The sequence below is a fragment of the Mus caroli genome, unplaced genomic scaffold (genome assembly GCF_978045245.1).
Source record: "Mus caroli unplaced genomic scaffold, Mus_caroli_1 scaffold_20, whole genome shotgun sequence".
Taxonomy (NCBI): Eukaryota; Metazoa; Chordata; class Mammalia; order Rodentia; family Muridae; genus Mus; species Mus caroli.
Window position 1 is genome coordinate 15476255 of NW_028227275.1, and position 22367 is coordinate 15498621.

The 22367-nt window shown below is 47.5% G+C and overlaps 1 protein-coding gene across 1 annotated transcript in view; it reads left to right on the forward strand.

The window, feature by feature from the left end:
- Positions 1–21292, forward strand: part of Armh3 (armadillo like helical domain containing 3) — a 182431-nt gene extending 161139 nt beyond the window's left edge. Inside the window, exons 25-26 of the mRNA XM_021151523.3 lie at positions 17849–17965; positions 19687–21292. Of these exons, the coding sequence (XP_021007182.1) occupies positions 17849–17965; positions 19687–19779 (210 nt within the window). The 3' untranslated portion in view covers positions 19780–21292. The remainder of the gene's footprint in view (positions 1–17848; positions 17966–19686) is intronic.
- The last annotated feature ends 1075 nt before the right edge of the window (positions 21293–22367 follow it).

Below are 22367 nucleotides of genomic sequence, written 5' to 3' on the forward strand. Positions count from 1 at the left end.
CTCAGTGTGGCAGCTATGAAGCCACTTTGACAGTGTGTGGAAGGAACAGTGCTAGAGAGTGGCAGTAGGCACTGAGGACCTTGTCATCCTCAGGATCACAGCGGAGCAGTCCTGCTTCCTTCATGTGCACTGAAGGGTCTCCCTCGGGTTGCTCTGGGTAGAGCAGGAATGCTCAGGAGCACTAACGTCTTTACAGAGGGCTATCTACAGCCACTTCCTTCCTTCATTTGATGTGTGGGAAGATTGTTTTAGCTCCACTGCCATCTCTCCTAGGAAGTTCTTTAAAGACCTCTTAGAGAGATGTGTGAAGCGCCTGGTTTGCCACTGGTTGGCAATAGTAGCAGAGGCTAGAAGTACCCTTATGCAAAGTCGTGTCTCTGTTAAAGTTGTATTGACCTGAAGTATTCTTGCCCTTATTACTTTGTGTGGATGAGAGTTTGCCTGTATGTATGCCTGAGCACCATGGGTAGTCCTGTCGCCCATAGAGGCCAGAAAAAAAAGGATGGACCCTTGGAACTGGAGTTACAGATGGTTTGGAGCCAGCATTCGGGTGCTGGGAGGTAAACCTGGGTCCTCTGCAAGAGCGGCTGAGCAATCTCTCCAGCTGGAAATAGTTCCAGGAACCATAACAGTATATTGATTTTCATAACAATTGTGATCATGTGATCATTTCAATCTGAATAACCCACTCAGCTAAAAGGGACACTGAGCATAGCTCACACATAGGATTCTGTTAGGGGTAGGAGGTAAGTGAGGCCCTGACACGGAAACAGAGAATGGTGAGTTAGAGCCAGAAAAGGCTGGCCTCAAACCTTATCTATCACCGAAGCTGGCCTTGAAATCCTGCCTAGTCGTCCGGCTCCCCCTCCTTCCACATGCTGTGCCGGGATTGGAAGCCGTGTGTGCCGCTGTGCCTGGTGACAGATGATGATTCTTCAGCTCCTCTCCCAGAGCCCATGTTTCCAAGGAAGGGGCCTCAGGTGGGGGTTGAGACACGTCTGTCTGTTGGCTGGATCTGGACAGCATGTAAAGAAGGCCTGATGGCTGAGGTCTGATGTTTCCTCCGTTCCGTTACCTTGGCACCCTTAGGTATGATGAGGTGCCTTGCGTATACAGAGCATGGGTCTGAATGTGTTGGACATGTAATTAGTACAAAGAAAAGCTTCACAGGGCTGTCTATGGATTCAGCCAAATAAAGGGAGGTGGTATGGCTGCCCAGGGAAATTAAGGAAGGTCACTGTCACCAATCCTTTACCCAAGTGGCAGCCTTGTACTAATCACCCACTGTGAGGTTCATTATCTGGTCCACCTTGCTGAAGGGCAGGTACAGCCTGTCACATCAATAAGTCTCAAGGCATTAGAAAGCCCATTGGTAGCAGCCTTGGAAGGCAGAGACCAACTGTGAGACCTGGGCAGCTTAAATTGGTTTTAAAATTGAGTTTGTTCCTGAAGTACAGGAGATGAAAATGGAGAGGGAGGAAGAAAAGCAAAACAACAAACTTGTGCATATTGTACACAGGCGGATGCAGGCAGAAAGCTGTTCCCTTTCAAACAGACAGTTTCTCAGAAAGCCGAGGGGCTGGCTTCCACCCTTAGAAGCCCTGTTTCCAAGCAAGTCATAGTAAATGGTAGTTCCCTAGGTGAAAATCAAGTTATCTCAGATAGAAAGTCACTTAAGTACCGAGTGGAAGGACAAATACTCAGCCACAGGCTGGCTTTGTGCCGGTTGCCGCTTGTTGCTTGTTTGGCTCTTGGCTTTGGGTTTGGTTGATGTTTGTTTGTTTGGTTTTTTTTTAATCCTTTTTTTTTTAAAGATTTTTATTTATTTGTTTTTGTAAGTATACTGTCACTGTCTTCAGATACACCAGAAAAGGACATCGAATCCTATTATAGATGGTTATGAGCCACCATATGGTTCCTGGGAATTGAACTCAGGACCTCTGGAAGAGCATGAGCCATCTCTCCAGCCCCTTGTTTGTTTGTTTTGTTTTGCTTTGTTTTGTTTTTCGAGACAGGGTTTCTCTGTATAGCTCAGGCTGTCCTGGAACTCACTTTGTAGACCAGGCTGGCCTCGAACTCAGAAATCCACCTGCCTCTGCCTCCCAAGTGCTGAGATTAAAGGTGTGTGCCACCACTGCCCGGCTTGGGTTTGGTTGGTTTTTGTTGTTGTTTTGTTTGTTTGTTTTGTGCATATGGGTTACATACATATGTGTGTGTGTGTGTGTGTGTGTGGTTTTTCCTCTCTGTTCCTTTCTTTCCTTTTTCAGCCATTTTGAGCTCTATAGTACTCGGAAAAAGAACACGCTCTTCCCTCTGAAGGAGACTCGGAGGAACTGCTTTGGTCTGAGACTCCCTGCTTCAGAGCCTCTGTGGTACCAGACAGGAAATCTGTGCCTGCCTGGGCTGACTCTTGCCCGCTCTCTTCTGTGTGGAGAGTACAGAAGTACTTGCTGTACCAGGCTAGGACTACACAAACTCCAAAACTGCGTCTGCCCCAGAAGCACAATGCGCAGCGTGGCTGGTTTTGGATAGTTGTCTCTGGAGATGAGACAGGACTCAATGGGTGGACAGCACTGGCTTTAACTGCTGTGCTCCTTCTGCATCCCCTTCCCAAGTGCTGTGAGTACAGACATGTGCCACCATGCCCAGCTTAAGCCTCCCCCACTTCATTGCCGTAATACCAGTGAGGCAGAGGCAAGATTCAGGAGTTCTGCCGGGTGGTGGTGGCGGCGGCGGCGGCTGCACACGCCTTTAATCCCATCACTTGGGAGGCAGAGGCAGGTGGATTTCTGAGTTCGAGACCAGCCTGGTCTACAGAGTGAGTTCCAGGACAGCCAGGGCTACACAGAGAAACCCTGTCTCGAAAAAACAAACGAGACCAGCCTGTCTACAAAGTGAGTTCCAGGACAGCCAGGGCTATACAGAGAAACCCTGTCTCAAAAAAAAAAAAAAAAAAAAAAAAAGAGTCAGGAGTTCTGAGTCACTCTTTGCTACATAACAAGTTCAAGGACATCCTGTATACATCTTTACCTATTCCTAGTTGCAAACGTTTTCAACTTTTATTTTCTCCTATAATTTTCTTAAATTACATTTGTTTAGCCTGACAGTGGTGGTGCATGCCTTTAATCCCAGTGTAGCTGGTCTTTGCTACTTCGTGGGTTCTTTTTTATCTCTTCCTCAACCCCTTGTTTCACCCGCCTCTCACTAGACAGGAGAAAAAGAAGGATTGGGGGTGGGGAGAGAGAGAGAGAGATCGCTGAATCTAATTTTTTCTTCTTTGCTGCTTTGTGGATTCTTTTTCTCACCCTAGCCCCCCCCCCCCACACACACACACACCCCATTTCTCCTCCTATTACTAGATAGAGAAAGAAGGATACGGGAGAGAAAGAGAGAAGCCTGATTGTACTTTCTTCTTATTTCTTCTTTGCTTATAGCTGGGTTTTGCTGCTTTGTGGATTCTTCTTTTTGCAATCCTTTATTCCCCTGGTTTCATTTCCTCTCAGGAGATAGGAAAGAAAGAAGGAGAGGGGGGAGGAAGGGAGAGAGGGAGGGAGGGAGGTAAGGAGGGAGGAAGAAAGAGGAGAGAGAGAGAGATCCTTGAATCTAATGTCTTCTTGTTTCTTCTTTGACCATGGCTAGTAGCAAACCCTAACGAATCCCCCTGAGTGACCCTTGGGGCTCTCACATTATATACACCCTGACAAGTTCCCAGATTTCAAACATCACACAATCGCAGAAACTATCTGCAGCTGGCAAAACTATGCCTCCACTAGAGCACAGAGGTAAAGCGTAGTCAGCTGCTGCCGACAGTCTGAAGCAGCCCCCCATCCCACACCTGGGATTAAAATGAAACATATTCTTAAACCATTTCTGTGGATCTTTCTAAGAAACCAAAATTCCAGAATTATCACTACATTTCCTTCATGTTAAGGCATTAGTTATGCTGTGTGCAAATATAAACATATTTTCAATGAACTTTTCAGGACAGTGGGCAAGGTTTACAGGAGACCTCTCCTGCTCAGTTCTGATCTTTATCTGTTTTAAGAATATCCACAGCTTTTCATTTCCTGTCGATAGATGTATAAGCAAATCTGTGTTGACAACATAAAACTTTTGTTGGCTTTCATTCTAGTCTTAACACATCTGCCAGGTCCCCAAGGCCATTTCCTGACACTAAGAAATGGCCTTGACTCTTGGGGATCTGCATTCCTGAACTGAGCTTGGCCTTTTCCCGCATCACATACGCACCCAGGGAAGCCTAGGCGCTCTTTCTGTTTGAGAGTTAGGAAAACCACTGAACCTAAAAACAGCTAATTCACTTTTCCAGTGCCAAGTACTGTATTTCTTGCAGTTGTTTGGTCACAGTCTCTTGAAGCACCAGGCTTTTTGGTATCAGGGACCTGGTGCTATACCTTGACCTATTATTATATTAGCATGGTATGTATACATTGGAACCAATATCAGTCATATCCCTTTTCCATTCACTTGTCAGCACTGTTCACACTTTCAATGGTCCAATAACCTTTTTACATTGGTATTTGCACTTTCATAATCCAAGATCTCTATCAACACTTGTCTTGCATCAAGGTCTGATATGGCTTTGTTCACAGCTGAGATTAATCATTGTAAGAAAATCAGTGGGGGGCTGGTGAGATGGCTCAGTGGGTAAGAGCACCCGACTGCTCTTCCGAAGGTCAGGAGTTCAAATCCCAGCAACCACATGGTGGCTCACAACCATCCTTAACTAGATCTGGCTCCCTCTTCTGGAGTGTCTGAGGACAGCTACAGTGTACTTACATATAATAAATAAATAAATTAAATTAAAAAAAAAAAAAAAAAAAAAAAAAAAAAAAAAAAAAGAAAATCAGTGAATGCTTCTCCAGAGGTTTGTATGATCTTTGTAAATGGGGTGAACTTTTTTCCAAGCTCTTTTTTGGGTGTTTTGTTTTGTTTTTGTTTTTTTGTTTTTTCGAGACAGGGTTTCTTTTTTTTTTTTTTTTTTTTGGTTTTTCGAGACAGGGTTTCTCTGTGTAGCCCTGGCTGTCCTGGAACTCACTTTGTAGACCAGGCTGGCCTCGAACTCAGAAATCCGCCTGCCTCTGCCTCCTGAGTGCTGGGATTAAAGGTGTGCACCACCACGCCCGGCTTTTCCAAACTCTTAAAGCCACAGTGCAGCATTGTTCTGTAGTAGCATCATCAAATTGAATCTGTTCTTGTGATGGATAGAGCACTGCCCTTCACCTAGCAAAGGTCTTCCCTGTATTCTGTTCAGTATCCTTCCCCGCCACCATTGCAACTGTGACTAGCCTCTGATACAACTGTTACAGCCCCTTCCAGGTTTGGGGAATAAGTCTATTGTTAGTAGCCAGGTTTTTTAGAATTTGTTTCAGATAAGATGCATTCCATCCCCCCACCCCCCCTGTTTTTGGAGACAAGGTTTCTCTGTGTAGCCCTGGCTGTCCTGGAACTCACTCTGTAGACCAGGCTGGCGTCGAACTCAGAAATCCGTCTGCCTCTGCCTCCCAAGTGCTGGGATTAAAGGTGTGCGCCATCTCATATGAAATCATAACTTCTTTAAAATGCCTTAGGTCTATCATTTCCAAAGGATGCCATTATGTCTTGTCACAGCCTTGTTCTACACCATTAGCAGGCATATGCTGTATGACTAGTGGGAAAGCTGATAGTGATGTCATAACTCCAGGCCTCCCTCCCTCGCACTCTGGTGGTGCAGTTGGTTGGTGATTAACCCTTCTCTTGAAATGGGCTGTTTCATTGGATTGACTTCCTGCTGTTTCAGCATTTCTGACCACCCTCCAGCGCAGTTTCCTCCCCTCTGCCCTCCTGTGGGAGACACCCACTTCCTTGCCCACTGAGACTGAGCCTTCTGTTCTCCATTTCCTTGCCTCCCAGGAGCTTCTGTCTTCACCCACGACCCTGCAGCCCTTTCAGAAAAGAGAAAGGAAAGCAGCCCCCTTTGTTTTCCCTGTCTCAGCCAACTTTTGTTTCTCAGGATCCTCCATCTCCACTCACAGTTTTCCCAACTGCTCAGTTTCAAACTTTTTGAAACAAAATATACAAAGAAGAAAAGGGGAAAAATCAGAAAACTCCCCTTTGGGAGCAAAGCAACAATAAACTTTTTGCTGGCATCTTGAAAAAAAGGTTTATCCCCTGCTGTTTCTTCAGTGTCATTTGAAATCAAATTTCCCTCCTTTAATCCCAGCACTCGGGAGGCAGAGGCAGGTGGATTTCTGAGTTTGAGGCCAGCCTGGTCTACAAAGTGAGTTCCAGGACAGCCAGGGATACACAGAGAAACCCTGTCTCGAAAAACAAAAACAACAACAACAACAACAACAAAATGTATCCTTAATTTTCAAGCCCCACATTATGAACACTTGTAGCTGGTATTTGGTACTTTGCGGGTTCTTCTTTTCCCATTCCGTAGCCTCCCACCCAGTTTCACCCTGCCAGAGTGGGAGGACTATGAGTTTGAACCGCCTGCTCACGTGACTTAAGTTTTCCTTGGTTAAGGGCCACTGCTCTATCCACACAGGTTTGACAGTCAAACATTTTAAGTGTTGGACCACTTCAGCATCCCAGCACAGGCAAAGGCGGACAGATGCCTAAAGCCAGCCTGCTCCACATTTGTTTATTGTAGGTGGGAAGGATGCTAGTGTGGGAAAAATGCTAATGTGTGAAAAAATGCTAATGTGTTTATTGTAGGTGGGAGGGATGCTTGTATGTGAAGGTCAGAGAAAAACTTGCAGGAGTCAGTTCTGTCTTTCCACTATGTTCCCCAGGGGTTGAACTTAGGCCTTCACACTTAGTGACAAGTGGCCCTCTCAGCCATCTTACCAGCCCTCATGTAAAAGTGTTATGATTCAGATAATTCAGGCTTTTACATTTAGATCTGTGATTGATTTCAAGGAGTGTGTGTTTATTGTGTAGTAAAAATAAACACCCATTTCTCTGCAAATACTCAGGTCTTCCATTGTTGTCTCTTCTAACAACTGATCTTTCCCCCATTTAAATACCTTGAGGGGTAAAGATCTAGTTCAGTTGGTAGAATGCCTGTCAGCATACTCAAAGCCATGGGTTTGATCCCAAGCAGTGTATAAACCTGCTGTGTCAGCATATAAACACTGGTAACCGCAGCACTTAGAAGGCAGAGGCAGGAGGATCAGGACATCAGGGCCAGCTTGGACTATAGAGTAAGTCTGAGGTCAGTCTTTCATGAAGCCTAGTTTGAAAACAAAATGGGTAATAAATGAGTGAATAAGAGACAATCAATTTAAATGCCTTGGATTGTTAAAGAGTCTGTTGACCAGGCATGTGCAGGTCCGTTCAGAAGTGAGTCCTATTGGTTTATATGTCTACACCTGGCTACAATGCTTTGATATGCCTATAGGATGTAAATGCTCTCCCCTCTCATAATGATGTAGGCAAAGTATATCCTTTTTTTCTGTTGTTCCTTACCAGTCTGGCTAGAAGTTTATCAATCTTATTAATAATTTCAATAAATCTGCTTTTAGTCTCATTGATGTTGTTGTTGTTGTTGATTGGTTTCTGAGGTTATCTGACTTCCTCCTCTTCACTTTGGTTTATGTTGCTTTTCTTTCTCTAACTTAAGTCAGAAACAGGTGATTTATTTAAATCATGTTTTATTTCCTTTTTGTTTGTTTGTTTGTTTGTTTATTTCAAGACAGGGTTTCTCTGTGTACTCTCATTGTCCTGGAACTCACTCTGTAGACTGGGCTGGCCTCAAACTCACAGAGACCTGCTTATCTCTGCCCCTGGAGTGCTGGGATTAAAGTCATGTGCCACCACTGCCTGGATATTTTCTAATACAGAAGTTGAGTGGCCTAAGTTTTCCTTGTGGTTAACATCCCATAAATTCTATTTACATTTTCATTCAGCTGAAAATATTTTCTGATTTTTTTTTGACATTTAGAAATGTGTCATTTTATTTTGATTATTTGGGGATTTTCTAGATATATTTGTTATTAACTCCTTATTTAATACCCTGGTGGTCAAAAAGTATATTTGGTGTGATTCCAGTTCTTTTAATGCATTGAGATTTGGCTTATGGTGTAGCATATGGTCAGTCTTGTTGGATGTTCTGTGTGCACTTCAGAAGAATGTATTCTGCTGTTGTTGAGTAGAGTTTTTCTATAAATACCCTTTAGGTCAAGTAGCCCTGGCTGTCCTGGAACTCACTTTGTAGACCAGGCTGGCCTCAAACTCAGAAATCCTTCTGCCTCTGCCTTCCGAGTGTTGGGATTAAAGGCGCGTGCCACCACGCCCAGCTAGTTGGTAGTCTTATAGTTGATGCTGGGTCATGCCTGCTTGTCCTGTCAGTTACTAAGGGCAGTGATGGAGCCTGCAGCTATAACTGCAGGTCCCATGTTCTCTTCCTCCAGTCTGTCAGGATTGCCTCATTCAGAGTGTGGAAGCTCTGTTACTGTCTACACACATGCAGGGCTGTTGCGTCTCTTGGTGATTTGATTCCTTCGTCATGTAACTTGACTCTTAGTGCCCGCTGTTTCTCTTTTTATATGTGTTTATTTGGGGTAAGCCTGTGTATGACTGTTGGAACAACTTGAGGGAGTTGATTGATTCTCTTCAACATGTAAATCCCATGGATCAAACTCAGGTTGTCAGGTTTGGACCCTGAGGCATCTAACCAGCCCGGTTGGTTTCTTAAGTTAGACTTCATTCACGAAGGCAGATAGGTTATGTGTGATCCATTTGAATCTTCTCGTCATGTTCAGATAGGTAGGCTTGCGAGGAGCCCTGTGGTGGTGTTACCAGGAAGAGTAGAACCTGCCTGATATGGATTTCTTCGTTTGTTTGTTGTTGGGGTTTTTTTGGATTTTTTTTTTTTTTTTGGTAGCCATGACTGTCCAGGAACTACCTCTGTACACCAGACCAGGCTGGCCTTGAATTCAGAGATCTGCCAGCTTCTGCCTCCTGTGTGCTGGGAATAAAAGCATGTGCCACCACCACCTGGCACCTGGTACTGATTTTGAAGTCTGGGTAAATAGTACTCAGTTGTGATTGGTCAAAATTCAGATATCTCTGTATCCCCTGCGCTCTGTATCCTGTGCCCTCTGAGGACTTTTCACCCCGAGACGTCCCTTTGTCTGCCTGACCTGCATGAGTACAGTGTGTGTGTGTGTGTGTGTCTGTCTGTCTGTCTGTCTGTCTGTCTGTCTGTCTGGAAGAGAGTTGAGGGGGCTGGAGAGATGGCTCAACGGTTAAGAGCACTAACTGCTCTTCCAGAGGTCCTGAGTTCAATTCCCAGCAACCACATGTTGGCTCGTAGCCATCTGTAATGGGAGCTGATAACCTCTTCTGCTGTGTCTAAAGCTGCTACAGTGTGCTCATATAAATAAAATAAATCTTAAGAAGAGAGAGAGAGCCGGGCGTGGTGGCGCACGCCTTTAATCCCAGCACTTGGGAGGCAGAGGCAGGCGGATTTCTGAGTTCGAGGCCAGCCTGGTCTACAAAGTGAGTTCCAGGACAGCCAGGGCTACACGGAGAAACCCTGTCTCGAAAAAACCAAAAAAAAAAAAAAAAAAAAAAAAAAAAAAAAAAAGAGAGAGAGAGAGAGATGAAACATGAAGCTCTTGGATTCTGTATTCTGTCCTTTCAACCATCTCTTTGATCCTGTGACTGTTTTAGGCCACATTCATAAGGACATGGCATAGTGTGACACAGCCATAACAGGAACATAGGATTGACAAGATGGCTCAGTGGGTAAGGTGCTTACAGCCAAACCTAACCGCAGGTTTGATGAAAGGAGAGAGCCAACGCTGCAAGTCATCCTCTGACCTCCACACTCAGGCCGACTCTGCAAGTCATCCTCTGACCTCCACACTTAGGCCGACTCTGCAAGTCATCCTCTGACCTCCACACTTAGGCCGACTCTGCAAGTCATCCTCTGACCTCCACACTCAGGCCGACTCTGCAAGTCATCCTCTGACCTCCACACTCAGGCCGACTCTACAAGTCATCCTCTGACTTCCACACTCAGGCCGACTCTGCAAGTCATCCTCTGACCTCCACACTTAGGCCGTGGCACATTCACGCACGCACACAGGCATGAGCACACACACACACACAGGCAGGTGGAAAATGGCTCAGTGGTTAAAAGCATGGCTGCTTTTCCAGAAGACTGGGTTCAATTCCCAGCACCTGCATGGTGGCTCACGACTGCCTATTTCTAGCCCTAGGAGATTCAGTGCCCTCTTCTGGTCTCCAAAGGTACTACACACATGTTACACAGTTCAGTCCAAACACTTACACACACAAAATAATAAAATAATTCTTTTAAAAACCTTTAATCCCAGCACTTGGGATGCAGAGGCAGACAGATCTGTGAGTTTGAGGCCAGCCTGGTCTGCAGAGCAAGTTCTAGGACAGCCGGTGCTCCACAGAGAAACCCAACTTTTAAAAAAGTTTAAGATTGAGCTAGAGAGCTCTCTGGTTAAGAGTGTTCTCTGCTCATGCAGAGGACTGGCATCCAGTTTCCAGTTCCATCACGGGGTGATGCACAACCACCTGCATCTCCAGCTCTCAGGGACCCACGTGGCCTTCTGGCCTCCACCACAGACACCTCCACACTCACGTACGTCTGTAATGAGGGAGACCGCAGGACGGCGTGAGTCTCCTCTGGGTACTGTTAGACCTGGAACTCATGGATCTCCTTGTTTGCTCTTGTCCTTTGAGGTCCAAATCTTTTAGTTGTTCTATGTAAACAAGTGCTAAAAATAGCTCAGCAAGTATTCGAACCTGGCTGCTCGAAGATTACCATGTGTGTCAGCTTAGCTTGTTGGCATAGTTATCTAATGAGTACACTTCACATTTGAGTTGAATTTCTGCTGTGGAAATTGTCACCAACTAGAACACACCTCAGTACGACATTTCAGAATGGAGTGCGTCTGATATCTGAGAAACTTAAAGTATAGTTTGTACGTCTGTGGAATAAAGGATCGTTTCCATTCTTTCTGTCTCCCCCACCCCCATGCTTTGTATATGAAAATCTGCCTTTCTAGTTGGCGAGGATGGGAGCTGCAGCTGTCAGGGCAGGGTAGACTTGTCCAAGTCAGTGGCCTTCCCTCCCTGAAGCTGCTGTCTTAGGGCTCCTGTCATGCTAGAATGTGGCATTCTGAATTAACTGTCACAGTAGCGTAAAGTGGAAGAAATGATGATCAAAGAGACCTTGACACTCGGTGGCCACAGGTAAAGACACTTGCTACTAAGGCTAAGGACCTGAGTTAGTCTGTAGGACTAACATGGTGGGAGAGAATGGACTCAAACAAATTACCCTCTGGCCTCTACATGTCACGGCAAGTGGACACACACACACGGGATATAAACTTCAGCCCCTTCATCCCCCTGTCTGTGAAGACAGTTGTATGGCCAGGCATAGAGTTACCTGTAATCCCAGCACCTGAAAGGCAAAGACTGAGGAGTTCAGACAGCCTCAGTCACACGGGGAGTTTGAGGCTACTTGAAACCTGTTTCAAAGAATTGAGTAGCAGATCTCAACCTAGGGCACATTCATTGTTTCACACCTGACCCTGCTTAGCTCCGAATGTACTTGAGTCCCTGTTTTCTTATTGGCTTCCTGAAGGCAGGACTTGGCTTGAAGGTTTCAAAAGCCGATCACAGTGCTGAGAACAGTGCTGAGTGTTAGCTCGTCAGGGCTAATTCTGAGCTTACCACGTGACCCTAACAAGAGATTCCTTGCCTTTTTAGTTGAGCCGGTGTTACTAAATTAATTCCACAAGCTTGTTGGGTGTTTACTGTTCTTTGGACTCTGTTTGGCAGTATGAGAAATCCACACAGTCACACTGACTCTGTTGAGAGAGTGAAGCGTCCACTAATATGGCACTTTTGAGTAAGGAAATTAATGGTAGTGATCCCATGTTTGTTGCCCCAGAAGAGAGAGGGGCTGCCAGCAAATATCTCCTGGGGAAACCTGTAAGATATAGGTGTCTTCCAGAGATCAGGAGGGTAGGAGGGGCTTGTTTATGAAAGGAGTGGAAGGGAACCTCAGGCCCTAAAATAATGATAGGTTCAAGCAGGTAAAAAAGTAACAGGAGGAATAGCTGCAGTTATAAGCACTGCTGTGTCAAACGTGGTGGCTGGTACCTTATAGTCATCATCCTATGTGCCCACCAGAATTAGTGCAATTTGATAAAAGTGTCTTTACCCCACGCAGTAAGAAAACTACCAGGGGTGTGTTAACGTACACTTTTAATTCCAGCCAGTGGGCAGATTCTGTGAGTTGAAGACCAGTGTGATTCCAGGCCAGGGATGTCTCAGAAACAAAACAGGAAACAAGAAAACTGGCATGAACATGCCCCAGCACACGTGTGGAGGTCAGAGGAGAGCTCGGGAGTTACTTCTCTCCTTCTTAGTAGGTTCTGGGGATTGTTCAGGTCATGGGGTTTAGTGGCAGGTACCTTTCTTTACCCACTGAGCCAGTTCTCTGGCCCTTCATCTTCTCTTAACTGCAGGATTGCCCACCCAAATACTTTTGATTGAAACTTATTTTCAGTACCCATGAGCAGAGAGGCCCAACAGCCAGGGTGAACGTCTTTTCAATCACCAGCCATAATCTGTCCTGAGTCAGGACCTGTGAACGTGAATTCTGGGGAAGAATTGGCATTTGCTTTCTCTCGTCAGAATCAGCTCAAAGGTCAGCCATGGGAAGGAACTTGCAGCTAGCCTGATGCTTCTTGTTCACTGTGATAGTCAGGCTGGAGTAATTTCTTGTTTCAAAGCCAGGTGTAGTGGCACAGGCCTTTAGTTTCAGCACTAGGGAGGCAGAGGCGGGTAGATCTCTGTGAGTTTGATGCCAGCCTTGTCAAAGCGAGTCAAAGGCCTTGCTTTAAAGAGTGAAACAACAAAACAAAACCCACAACCTACCTGTGCTGTGAGCAGCCAGGCTTCTCTGAGCCTATCTCCTCAATTGTCCTTTCTTACAACCTGTGTCCCCTTGCACAACCAAGGTTTAACACACCAGCCATGGGTTTTAGGCACTCTGACTTGGGATGGTATCCTGCATTTACACTGCATAGGAGAGTCTGGTGTCCTTAGCAGAGAACCTGTCGGCTGAATGAGGATTTTCGAGGCCTTTCTCCTGCCTTATGGTTAGGGTTATCTGGGGACAGCAAGAACATCCCAAACCCTCCCCCCCCAGAAAGCGTTCTTTATATAATTAGTAACTATTTACTGTGTGCCAGGTCCTGGAAAGTCACTGTCTCCTGTCATGTCCCATCAGCCTGATGAGGCAGGTAGTGCTACACCCCTCTATAGCTTGTAAGAACTGAGGCTAAAAGACCAGAAACTCACAGGAAATTTATATAGTTAATCCGTACTTAATGTGGAACCAAAACTCAGACCTGTGACTTGAAGTTCATGTTCTTAATCACTCTGCCGTTGTCTCCAGACCCGAGAAACAGGCACCCAGTTGCTTTCTCCCAGTTGGCTTTTTTGAGGTGATGTTGTAAAGCAAAGCGGGCATAAGGTCTTAGAAATGGAGCCATTTGTCTGTCTCATCTCCCACTGGAATCTGAACATTCCTTTGTGATAAAGAATCCCTTAGGCCTATAGTACCTTTGGGGAAATTAAAATAGGTACTTCCAATGCCTGGCTAGCTCAGTCGGCAGAGCATTTTTTTTTTTAAAGATTTATTTATTTATTATATGTAAGTACGCTGTCCTCAGACACTCCAGAAGAGGGCACCAGATCTCGTTACGGATGGTTGTGAGCCACCATGTGGTTGCTGGGATTTGAACTCTGGACCTTCGGAAGAGCAGTCCGGTGCTCTTACCCACTGAGCCATCTCACCAGCCCCGAGCATGAGACTCTTAAGAGGCACCTCCTGGCCTGTGAATGGGGTTGCTCCTGAGACCCTGGAACTGTCAGAGCAGCTGTGTAGCTGTTTGGGAAGCCAGTGTTTCCATCATCTGTGGTAACCTGTGATACTCAAAACCTTTATTGCTAGGTCATTTTAGAAAGGAAAATTCAAGTTACATTTCATAGAAGAGTTGATGTGCAAAGATGTCAGCTGTTGCGGTTAGAGAAAGGACTACAAGTGAACGTGCTCTGCATGCATGGGTGACAGAGTTAGACATTTACACACGTCCTGAACAAGCCAGGCATGGCTGTGCTTGCACCTGTAACCCAGTGCTGCGAGGGCAGAGACAAGATCCCTATTGTACGCCTCCAGCAAAACACCAAGTTCAGAGACCCTGTCTCAAGGAAGTGCACACACACCCCAGCATGCATTCTCCCCTGCATACCCCTGTGCACAGACCACATACACTCACACGTAGACATAAGATGTCAAACGTTATCTGAATTCTTGTAGCAAGAGAGCTATAGTTATTCTTTTTTTTTTTTTTAAAGATTTATTTATTTATTATATGTAAGTACACTGTAGCTGTCTTCAGACACTCCAGAAGAGGGAGTCAGATCTCGTTACGGATGGTTGTGAGCCACCATGTGGTTGCTGGGATTTGAACTCTGGACCTTTGGAAGAGCAGTCGGGTGCTCTTACCCACTGAGCCATCTCACCAGCCCTAGTTATTCTTAATAATAGCCTCAGTTACTCTGTCAGAGTCTTTCCAGATTCAGTTTTTTGGCTACCCACAGTCATAGTGGTTTGTGAAGATTCCTTAGAAAACATGGCTAGTGGGTAGTTTTCTTACTCTGAAGCTACTGTGGGCTAAATTGTAGGTATGGATCTAGGAAACCTACAGACCCAGCAGTGTATGAAGAAAGGTGGGCCTGCATTTAGAGAATAGCTATTTATGTGGTATTTGTGATATTGGTGGTATGGTGGTGGTGGTGGTGATGGTGGTGTTTTAAGACAGGGTCTAACTCTATAGCCCTAGCTGGCCTGGAAGTCAATCTAGACACACTGGCCTCAGATTCACAGGTTTCTATCTGTCTCTCCCTCCCCACTGCTAGGATTAAAGGTATGTGATTTGCACTTGGCTGGAATAATTTGAGAGGGGATCTGAGCTCAGCCTGGTGTCACAGGCCTCTCATCCCAGCTACTCGGGGCTCTTGAGTCAGGAGATTGCAAGTCTAAGGCCTGTACCACAGAGCCACAGAGAAAGAGCTTACTAGGGGCTACTGCAGTTGCCAAAAAGCCAGTACCAAAGGTGCAAGCTATGGAAAAGCTCAATGTCTTTAGGCACATGGAGGCTTGGAAGATTGCTGCCTGCCCAAGTTCTACTGAGGCTCAAGTAAGATATACACTAATGTCCAAGTGATGGTGGCACATGTCTTTCATCCCAGCACTTGAGAGGCAGAGGCAAGTGGCTGTCTGAGATCAAGGCCAGCCTTTTGAAAAGTGATACAGGGGGCTGGTGAGATGGCTCAGTGGGTAAGAGCACCCGACTGCTCTTCCAAAGGTCCAGAGTTCAAATCCCAGCAACCACATGGTGGCTCACAACCATCCGTAACGAGATCTGACTCCCTCTTCTGGAGTGTCTGAAGACAGCTGCAGCGAGCGTACTCACATATAATAAAGAAGAGTGATACACTAAGAGTGATACTCCTGCAGCAGTGGAAAGTCACTAAGTGCTCCCAGCCCAGCCCTGAGCCAAGCATGTCTATTAAGAACAGTGAAGATGGCAGGAGACAGCAGAGCCTACGAGAACTGACAGGCTACTTTCCTGCTCTAAGCACACATAGCTTTAACTTCCACTCTGACCTGGCAAAAAGAGAATACCCAGGCGGTCCAGAAAGTTCCCGAGGCTGAGGCTTTGGGGATACACTTGGAGGAACAGCTATCTTCTGAGCTGCACCTGATTCTCAGCAGCTGGCTTTAGTGTGATTTTAATCATTTGGTACCTGCCTCTCCTCAGGGAAGACATAAGCCAAGGTGTTAGATTATAGGCATCACTGAGGCTGCCCAGATTTTAGGGCTTAGGAAAGCATATATTACTGTTTTGCCTGGTTTCTAGGGCCTGGCACCATGTTGGAGGAATTTTGCCCCCTTTTTGGCCATAAGCCAAGACCTTGGCTGCAATCCTTGCAGCCGTGAATGCTGCCCACAGCATGAGAGGGCTGGGTTATTTGTGTGCCTGCCATTGCTGGGTACCAGTCCCCTTGCTTATGGAGCTGGAAGCAGAGCAAGCAGCCTACGCAAGACCCAGCAGGCTACAGTCTGTCTGGTCAGCCTGGATGCTTGGAGGGACAAGGGGCTAAGCCTTAGTCCTCATTGCATCTCCCCTTGAAACCCGAACACAGCTTCTCCTCTCAGGGTTCGCCATTTCCTTTATGGCCTCAGGAACTTGACAGGCAAGAGTATTTGCTCCCAAGTAAAGTCTGGCCCACCACAAATTTGGTCTGAAAAAGAAAGCAATCCAGAGGTATACCTTGCTGTACATGGGGAGCCTGGCCTCTGTCCCACTGATGTGTCCTGATCCTGGCTGACTCCCTTTGCCTTCTATCAGAGCCAAGTCCCTCACACTTAAATTCCCAGTTCCCTGATGAGCAAGGTTTTCCTTAATGTCACGATTTTCCTGCAGATCAGATACCTCCATGCAGGTTACCAGACTAAGTGAGAGTCCTCGACCGACCTCCTTGCTCCTCCTCTTCCTCTGCCCTGTCCACCTCCACTAACTTGGCTAGTGCCTGCGCCTCCCACCTGCCCCACCCTTGCTTTTGTTTGATTCAGAGTCTTAGAAACTCAAGTCACATCAAGTTTGGCTTTCAGACTGTTTATTATTAACCTCAGATATCCAGGGATCCCAAAGTCATTTGACTTTTGTCTCCTTACCCCATAGAGAATCAGGTCAAGTGGGTCAAGTGTGGTAGTAGACACTTATAAGCCCAGATATCAAGAGGTGAGACAGGAAGATAAAAAATTATAGAGCAAACAGAGCCATGTAAGTGAGTTTCAGGCCAGCCTAGACTATATAGCCAGACCCTGTCTCAAAAACCAAAGTCAGTGCAGCACTGTTGAGGAGATGCACATCCCTTCGCCCCGTCAGTGTCCACTGTAACTCAGTGCTTGGATACTCAAAAGTTTGTTCCAGAAGGTGGATAAGAATGATGGGCTGGCATTGAGAGATGAAAACAAGTGGCAGATGGTGCTAAGGAACATCCCAGAGCTGAAGAAAGATGGTTTCCAGGAAGGGAGAAGCAGTTAGGCATACTCAGTATCCGGGACAACCTGACCAGAGGAAGCCATATGCAGAGGCTAAGTGTACACTGGCGGTATCGGGGACAGTGGTGACCATAACCACAGTATACATGGCTTTGTGTCCAGGCTGGTCTGGTCAGGAAAGGCAGGGAACGGAAGAGATTCAAAAGTGGTCCTAGAAGCTGGGCATGATGATGCATGCCTATACTATCAGCACTTGGGAGGCAGGGGCCAAAGGATAGAGAATTCAAGGCCAACCTCACACATGAGACCCCCATCTTAAAAAAGAGGGGGAAGGGGACTTTAGCCAGGCAGTGGTGGCACATGCCTTTAATCCAAGCACTCAGGAGTCAGAGGCAGGAGGATCAAGGCCAGCCTGGTCTACAGAGTGAATTCCAGGACTGCACAGAGAAATCTATACACACACACACACACACATCTCCCCCTCTGTCTCTCTCTCTCCTTCTCTCTCTCTCTCTCTCTCACACACACACACATCTCTCTTTCTCTCTCTCTCTCTCTCTCTCTCTCACACACACACACACACACACACACACACACACACACACACACAGTCTCATAAACCAGAAAATTTTTTCCCTGCCATCCTTCCTCCTTGCTTTCCAAAGACATTCTCCAGGACTGAGACCCTGCTTGGCCCTTGACTTCCCTCAGGTACTAGAAGTAGTACGAGCCAACTACGACACACTCACACTGAAGCTGCAAGATGGCCTGGACCAATATGAGCGCTACTCTGAGCAACACAAGGAGGCTGCCTTCTTCAAAGAGCTGGTGAGCTCCCCATCCCACCCAATCCCTGCCCGTGTCTGTAGACTCCAGGGTATGTCTGCAGTTTGCTAAAGATTAATAAAACTATAGGGGCTTGCTGTGCAGCCTTTCTGTCAAGGCAGTTTGGAGTGAGGCAGGGAAAGACAGATAGTTGGAAGCCACAGAGACAACCTTGCACAGCTACAGCTGGGCTGGGCTGGGGTCTGGCGTGTATTACCAGTGGCAGCCATGATGCATTACCCCCTTTCCTGTCCTTAGAACAACTGAACAGAGTAGTTGATCCTTCCTCTCTCCCCGACTGGTTCCCGGCTTGAGTCCCCTCCTGTCTCTATCTCCGCAGGCTTCACTATCTGTACCCACTCGCATTTCTTACCCACGCTGGCTCTCCCAGGCATGGCTCCAAGCTGGCCTCTCCCTTTTGAATGCCCCTTTCCTGTTCTGTACTCAGCTGCCCCAGGAAAAGCTCTGCCTTCCTGTAGGTTTGCTGCCCTCCCGGTTGACACAAACCCAGGTACTGAATGGGACAGGATAGAGAGGCTCTAAACTCACTTCCCAGGCTCTCATCAGCTAAGTTTTCCCACAGTGCACCAAGGTTGTTGCAAAGGTGCTAGATTTCAGAAGATCACAGTCCGACTCTAACCCTGACATGAAAGGCCTCAGGATTTTTCTGTGGTGAGTTAGTTGTGAACAAGAAAACTATCATGGGGCCGGGCGTGGTGGCGCACGCCTTTAATCCCAGCACTTGGGAGGCAGAGACAGGCGGATTTCTGAGTTCGAGGCCAGCCTGGTCTACAGAGTGAGTTCCAGGACAGCCAGGACTACACAGAGAAACCCTGTCTCGAAAAAACCAAAAAAAAAAAAAAAAGAAAACTATCATGGGGACTAGAGAGATGGCTCAGTGGTCAAGAGCATTGACTGCTTTTCCAGAGGCCCCGAGTTCAATTCCCAGCACCCACATGTGGCTCACAACCATCTGTAATGGGATCTGATGCTCTCTTCTGGTGTGCATGAAGAGAGCTACAGAACTTATATACATACATAAATAAATCTTTTTAAAAAAAGAAAGAAGAAAGCCATCATATAGGCACAGGGTTTTAATGAGATGAATAGTGATTTTCACATCAATGTGGGGATTTACTGGGTGCCAGAAACAAATAAGAGAATGACTTAACTTACGGAGAGGGTTGTAAAGGAGAATTTGTCTGTCTGTCTGTCTGTCTGTCCTCCTGCCTGCCTAGGCTGGCCTGGGATTCTAGCACGAGCCTCCCCAACAGGAGCTGGCTTTTGGATCCGTGGCACTGCCTCTGCTCTCCTCATTCCTGGCTGAACCTCTGGCACAGGGGAGCCAGTTCCTGGTCCTTAATGAGGTGCAGTTACCTGCTGTTTCCTCCTTTGCTTCCTGCCTGATGACTCCACTTCCTTTCTTAGAGCAAAGCAAAAACTCAAGAAAAGCTCCCTGGCTCTGCAGGCTAAGGCAGATCCACATTCTCTCCCTCTGCGCTCGGTTGGATCTCATGAAAACGCGCACTTATTTCCATGCTCAGCTTCCTTGCAGAGGCTGCGGAGTTCCTCACAAAGCTTCCAGAGCTGCGAGTTTGGCTCCCCCAGCCTTTCTTCACAAGTCTTTCTCCTGCAACACAGTGAACACGTCATCTTGGCCTGCCCTCTGCTGTTTGTAATGGACTGTTTTCTCTGCCCTTCCACCTTCCCCAACCCTTTCCCAGGTTCGGTCCATTAGTACCAACGTCCGGAGGAACCTAGCCTTCCACACACTCAGCCAGGAAGCCCTCCTGAAGGAGTTCTCCACCATCTCCTGAGGCTGCACTGCCTGAGAGCCACTGACTGCCTTACCCATGAGGCTCCTGGGCTGGAGGGCGAGCACAAGGAGTAGGGACCAACTTCAAGGTTGGAGAGAAGCGCAGACCCCGAGGCTCGTGGTGAAGGCCGTACTTCAGTGAGCTTGGACAAGCAGGGGCAAGCCCAGGATGCTCTTATTTGGGGAGAAATGGGAGGGTAACGGGAGAGGCAACCAAAAGTGTGGCGTTTCCAGGCAGCATTCCCTAGGCACTGCCCCACGATGCCAATTGAGGTTCCACGTGCTGGCTTCTGACTATACAGGTGCTGGTTGGACAGGCCCTGGCTGCTGCCAGCACTCTGGAGGCCAATGGCTGGTCATGGCTGATGATGGCTGGTCATGGCGAATGCCACATCCTGTTTCCTTTTGAACCTGAGCAAGGCCCCTGCCCCCACTGCAGTCTGCCCAGTCCTTAGCACCTCAGCTCTGGCACAGAGTAGGTCAAGGATGGCGCCTTTTTTCTGTCTTTAAATTCAAAGTTGACACCTCTGAGAAACTGGAGATTGGATCTGCCTGGTGCTCTGCTGTCCCACCGCTCCTTTCTGGATTTTAGTTTTGGCACCAGGAGCACCTGTTCGCTTTCCCTTGCCTTCCCACGTTGACTCGTCAGCACAATAGGCCCACAACTTTAGCCTTGCCTTTTTAGTCTGTTTTAAACTGTCTTAAAGGAGTGCGTGTGAAATAAACATTGACAGGTTTTCTGGAGCCCTCAAGGTGCCTACTTTGCTGGTTCCCTTTCCAGCAGCTCCCCCTCCCCACCCACCCCTGCAGGGGGAGCCTAGATGAGCTCCTCCACGTTCCACCCCCTCACCCTGCTGTTGTTTACATTCAGCCTGCCTAAGAATTTCCTCTGGGGAGGAATCTGTTCCTGCTGTGGTCTGGTGCTGGCAGAGAACCTGCTGGGGGTGGGGTGCTGTTCATAGAGACAGGCTAGGTGAGCACCCCGCCTCCAGCCTCCATCTTGTCTAGCCATATTCTAGCTGGGCCTTGGGCACATCCAACCTCCGTGAAGTTGGCCTGTGGAGTCTATCATTGGATGGTCTCCATGGAACCACTGTAGGGTTTTCCCCACAGCTCCCCCTGAAATAGCTGCTGCTCTAAGTCCCTCCGATCTAAAGCTTTGTAAAGTCCCAGGTTGGCAGGGGCAAACCGCACAGTGAGGACCTGAGGAGGCTGAGAGTAGGTCTGGGGCTTCCTGGGCTCCTGTCCATTCAGCATCCGTCTCTGGAATCCTTGCCCTCCCTGGAAGCCAGTTCTGACTGAGCAGAGGTGTGATCGTTGTAGAGAATCTGTCGGCAGACTGACATGCATAGATGTAGAATCTTAAGCCATTGTGGGGTGGGTCATCTCTAATCACGGGTCCCCAGATGGATAACTTGACCCAAGGTTTTAGTGTTTCCCATGGTGATAAACCCAGAGCAGCTGGAGCTGGAGCTGGTGGCAAATCAAAGCTATTAAAAGTTGATTTGTGTGTCTTTAGTGTCTCGTTAGTGTCTTTTCCCCTCGTCATCTCTTTAATGCAGGTGTTGGTCCTGTGTCATAAAAGGACCTCTTGGCCTTGATAGAGGCCAGCTGAGTTCAGAGAGCTGTGGTTTCCCTTGCCTTTGGGTGAAAGAAGCGAGTAATGTTAGGAGCAGTTCCCTTGGGTTCTGTCTGGGACAAGCAGCCCTAAGCAAAGCACTCCTTTTTTCCTGACTAGAAGCCCACCTCTTGGCGGGTTCCTTCCTGTACACCTAAGGCGTTTAACCTGGAGTCTAGAAATCAGCTTGGCTGGTGCCTCTGACAGCTCTGTGGAGGTTTCTGGGAGCGTTCCTCGCAGAGACAGGCCTCCTTAAGGCAGCTGCCTGTCCCAGCCTCATACAGGAACCCCCGCCACAGTTCACTGACTGAAGTATTTGGAAAGTAAATCTGACTGAAAAGACTGTCGAGGTATTTTAACTGTGACCTTTGGTCTCAACAGGCCATTCCTGGAGACATGAGGTGGAGGGAGAGGGAGCCATGTGCCGGGCTGTGCAGGGCTGTTCCTCCCTTCAGAAAATGAGGGAGACATCTCGTCTCGCTTCGGTATCACAGTTACCAAACCGTTCAGAAGCTCCCTAAATCTGCCCGGAAAACAAAGTCTGGAACAGCGGGTGGGGCAAGAGAAAGGGGCAAAAAAGCTGACTACTTTCTTTTGCCTTCCCAGTTGCCTGGGGAGGGGGGTGGGAAGGAAGAGTCATCAGATCTGGGAAGAGGGCATTCAGAAAGTGAGGCCCCCTCCGGAACTTGAGATAGACGAATGTGCCCAGTGCCACCTGTGAGCCCGTGTCCAGAGGCTGGGTTGGTTGGCTCTGCATCCCCATTCCGCTAGAGAAGGGTGGCTGCTGATTGGGAACACGCAACTCGCGGCAGGAGGAACAACCGAGAAAATAAGGCTGAGATGAAGAGCAGAGGGAACCGGGGACTCAGACATACCCCAGGCTCTGGCCCAGCTGTGCAGGACTGGCTGACTGGGGGGCGGAGGGAAAGAGGTGCCTGAGAATTGGAGGCGGGGTTTCTTCACAGCGGGGC